At 46.2% G+C, this 5,000-nt stretch overlaps 1 protein-coding gene across 1 annotated transcript in view; it reads right to left on the bottom strand.

Annotated features, from left to right (window-relative positions):
* The window catches only part of LOC143300600 (cubilin-like), a 37,334-nt gene that overhangs the window by 31,418 nt on the left and 916 nt on the right, over window positions 1-5,000 (bottom strand). The window contains exon 2 of the mRNA XM_076614380.1: window positions 2,315-2,408. Within this exon, the coding sequence (XP_076470495.1) occupies window positions 2,315-2,408 (94 nt within the window). The remainder of the gene's footprint in view (window positions 1-2,314; window positions 2,409-5,000) is intronic.

The raw sequence follows: 5,000 nt of genomic DNA, 5'->3' as shown, positions 1-5,000 counted from the left end.
TGCGTGCTGAACTTTTTTAGCGAATGTAAGACTGATTAGTTGGTTGGTTGGTTGGTTGGTTGACTGATAGCTCACTGTATGATAGAATGATTCCTTCATTGATAAACCATGCACTAAACACACTAGCGCTATCGTGAAATAAGCTGTGGAGGAGGTTAACTCTCTCCATACGAACGGCGAAAGAGACGACGTTAACAGCGTTTCACCCCAATTACCACCATCAAAATACTGCAAGCGGAAGGCTCTTACACTGAAGAGGTGAATGCTGACAAAGAATACCACAATTCTGACGACCGAAGCTAAAGGTTGGGTCATTCAGACACCCACTGGACATCCGAGGGGTCTGTGTAGAGGAGAAGAGAGGACTGGCCGTACTCCCTGAGTTAACTGCGGTGTGTCGTGATGTCGACGAAGGAAAATCGAATTATCACCCTTTGGTGCTGTCTGATTACCATACACAAGACATCTATCCAGGACAGCAGTGATGACTCATCGTCTACACCTCTCTCTCTCTCTTCTCTCTCCTCTGTATTTGTCTTTGTCTCTTTGTCTTTGTCTACATGTGTGTGCGTGTGTGTGTGTGTGTGTGTGTGTGTGTGTGTGTGTGCGTGCGTGCGTGCGTGCGTGCGTGCGTGCGTGCGTGCATGCGTGTGTGTGTATGTATGAGTGCGTGTGTGAGTGCGCGCGCACGTATGTGTGCGTGTGTGTGTGTGCGTATGTATGTGAGTGTGAATATATGTGTATGTATGAGAGAGAGTCTGAATGAACGTGTGTGTGTGTGTGTGTGTGTGTGTGTGTGTGTGTGTGTGTGTGTGTGTGTGTTTCTCCCCCCCCCCCACCCCCTCTTTCTCTCGCTCTCGTTGATTTTTCTTGGCACGCCATGGACGAAAAAATCGATAGAATCATGCTATGTATGTATGTGTGTGTGTGTGTGTGTGTGTGTGTGTGTGTGTGTGTGTGTGTGTGTGTGTGTGTGTGTGTTTGTGCGTGCGTATGTATGTGTGCGTGCGTATGTATGTGTGCGTGCGTGCGTGTGCGTGCGTGCGTGTGTGTGCGCACGCGCGTGTGTGTGTGTGTATGTATGTGAGTGTGAATATATGTGTATGTGTGTGAGTGTGAATATATGTGTATGTATGAAAGAGAGAGACAGTGTGAATGAGCGTGTTTGTGTGTGTGTGTGTGTGTGTGTGTGTGTGTGTGTGTGTGTGTGTGTGTGTGTGTGTGTGTGTGCGTGCGTGCGTGCGTGCGCGTGTGCGCGCGACAGTACGGAAGTTGTCTGTAGCATTGAAATTATTGATTTTTATGACATCGTCGCGGACAAAAACCAGACTGGCTCGCCAGAGTTTTATTTCATTTTGCTTGTGATGTTGGAAGCATGGAAAGAGTTCCGATGCCGTTTGAATGAGTTTCATCATGTTCTTACGGCCACTCACACACAGCTTGTGCCAACACTTGCTTGGAAGCTGACAAACATACAAGAACATTTACACACACACACAGACTGACAGACATACACACAAACACATACAGACACAGACATTGGCGCGCACACACATATTCACACACGTAGGTGCGTGAACAAAGACAAACATACACAGACACACAAACATACACATATATAAACACACTCACACACACACAAACACACGGACGCGCGCGCGCGCGCGCACGCACACACTCGAATGTACGCGTGTACATAATCATGCACCATTCAACCTCCCCAGACACCCAGGGGCAAAAATATGCTTACGTAGGCACGCGTGCTAGACATATAGACATACAGATGCATACACTCAACGACTCATGACGACACCGACACACACACACATATGCAGACGCAAACTGACGGATATTCAGACAGATGAGGGACGGGTAGACAGTTAACACTTCCCTCTGACCTCTCCCCCGCCTGCCCCCCTCACACACATACACACACGTACACGCAACCAACACACACACACACACACACACACAAAGAGACAGACAACAGAGCGAGCGAAAGAGAGGGAGAGGGGGAGAGAGAGAGAGAGAGAGAACCACAGAGAGAGAGAGAGGGAGAGAAAGAACCAGAGAGAGAGAGAGATGTACAGAGAGCGAGAGACAGACAAAGAACGAAAGAGAGAGAGAGGAGAAGAAGAAGAAGAAGAAAAACAAGTAGAAGTAGTAGTAGAAGAAGAAGAAGTAGAAGAAGCAGAAGAAGCAGAGGAAGTAGAAGAAGAAAAAGAAGAAGTAGAAGAAGCAGAAGAAGAAGAAGAAACGCCGCCCGCAGCCCACAGTCAGAAGAAGGCCCTGCACAGCCCACCCTGACACTCACTTGTGATAACGCCGGGGATAGTTGGGGGAGTACAGGATCCCTGTAGTCCCGGGCGGCACGTGCAGGCTTCGTTCCTTCCCGTCACACCTCACGGCTGTCAACAGACATTGGGGTGCTGGTGAAATTTGACCGAGAAAAAGAAACGGCAAACTGTATGAAAAACAAATATTGTATGAAACGCCAGTTCTAAAGCACAACAATGTCATAAGATCCATGATTATACTATTGTACAGAGACGAAGAAGATGATGAAGAAGATAATGATGAAGAAGACGATGATGAAGAAGAAGATGATGATGATGATGATGAAGAGATGAAGATGATGATGATGAAGAAGATTACGAAGAAGATGATAAAGATGAAGAAGAAAAAGAAGATGAAGATGAAGAAGATGATGATGATGAAGAAGATGATGAAGAAGATGAAGATGATGATGAAGATGAAGATGATGAGGAAGAAGATGATGATGACGAAGATGAACATGATGAAGAAGATGATGAAGATGATGATGATGATGAAGATGAAGATGATGATGTAGCGACAGCGAGACGAACAGACATTAGAGATACAGATACAGAACACTTTCATTATCTCAAGAAAAACTGCAAAATGAAACGAGGTCGGAATCATCATCATGACATTAACCCATTCAACCCTTTCCTTACGGTTAATGCAAACGAAGGAACGTGCAGGGCCAATGCCCGGGTGCAGGAATGAATGAGTTAACTTTCTATTTCCAGTCCTCGGCACCCCCCCGAAATAAGTACGTCGTGCAAAGGACAAGCTTAACAGAATTAGCTCCTGCATGATGCTGTCATAAATTATATATGTCTTGTGCCCGATTCAGCCGCCTGGACGTTTTGAGGGTTTGCAGTCTATAGAGAGCCCGTGTCGTCGATAAACTGTTTACAGCAAGACTTCGTTTGTTTGTTTGTTTTGTAAGAAAAGTAGACTTTAAACAAGGAAAACGAACTGTTTCTGGATGTCGCGGTGTTGCGCTAATCCAGTTCAGATCAGATGGTGAAAATGCGCTCAAGGATCTTAAAATATATGGCTTTCTCCTATCGAATGTTGCTACAATTTCCCGTGATGTCCTTTGATAGGATCTCGCTAAACAGGGTGGGAAAGGGGAGGATGACAAGGCGGCCACGTGGAGGAGTAGGAGGACTAGGAAGACGACGAGTAGTAGGAAGAACAGGAAGAGGAGGAGGAGGAGGAGGAAGACGAGTAGGAGAGGAAGGAGTAGAAAGAGGAGGAGGAGAAGAAAGGCAGGAAAATGAGGAGGGGGGGGGGGAGCAGGAAAAGGAAGATGAGGAAGAGGAGAAGTAGGAAGAGATGGAGATGAATAAAAAGAAAACAAAACAAGGAGAAGTTGGCGGGACCTTGTACATCAGCATTTTCATCTAATTGTATTTTGCTCCAGTGGATTTTATGTAGAATCAAAAGCTGCGTGCGCATGCATGCACACACACACACACACACACGCACGCGCGCGCGCGCACTCCACACATACACACAAGCACACGCCCTGTTTGCTTCTGAAACAAGCACACAATGCAGGCGAGTTCATTGCAGAACTAGTAACAGACAGAAAAACATGGGACAGGTTTCAGTATTTACAATACTACATTTTACACAGAAAGATGACAGTAGTGTGAGGTACTGGGACAACACAACACGATACAACATACCACACCACAGCACAACACAACACGCTGCACAACAGCACACTATAACACAACACAAAAAAGAACAGGACAATGCAAGACGCCGAGTCAACGCAACACAACACAGTAAGGAACTCAACATAATCCAACACAACGCAACACATCACAACACAACGCAACACCATACAACACGCAACACAACACAACACCATACAACACACAACGCAACACAACACCATACAACACACAACGCAACACAACACCATACAACACGCGACACAACACAACACAACACAACACACCATACAACACGCAACACATCATACAATGCGCAACGCAACACAACACACCATACAACACGCAACGCAACACAACACACCATACAACACGCAACACAACACAACACAACATACAACACGCAACGCAACACAACACACCATACAACACGCAACGCAACACAACACCATACAACACGCAACACATCATACAATGCGCAACGCAACACCATACAACACGCAACGCAATGCAACACTATACAACACGCAACGCAAGACAACACCATACAACATGCAACGCAATGCAACACTATACAACACGCAACGCAACACCATACAACACGCAACGCAAGACAACACCATACAACACGCAACGCAAGACAACACCATACAACACGCAACGCAACGCAACACCATACAACACGCAACGCAAGACAACACCATACAACACGCAACGCAACACCTTACAACACGCAACACCACACCTTACAACACGCAACACCACACCATACAACACGCAACACCACACCATACAACACGCAACACCACACCATACAACACGCAACACCACACCATACAACACGCAACACCACACCATACAACACACAACACCACACCATACAACACGCAACGCAAGACACCACGACACGACACACAACACATAACACAACACCATACAACACACAGACACAGACACGACAGAATAGCACACAACACTAAAAAAAACACAACACTACTTAACACA

The sequence above is a fragment of the Babylonia areolata genome, chromosome 26, assembly GCF_041734735.1.
Source record: "Babylonia areolata isolate BAREFJ2019XMU chromosome 26, ASM4173473v1, whole genome shotgun sequence".
NCBI lineage: Eukaryota > Metazoa > Mollusca > Gastropoda > Neogastropoda > Buccinidae > Babylonia > Babylonia areolata.
The sequence above is the reverse complement of the archived record's forward strand: the minus strand, read 5'-3'. Positions and strand labels throughout refer to the sequence as shown.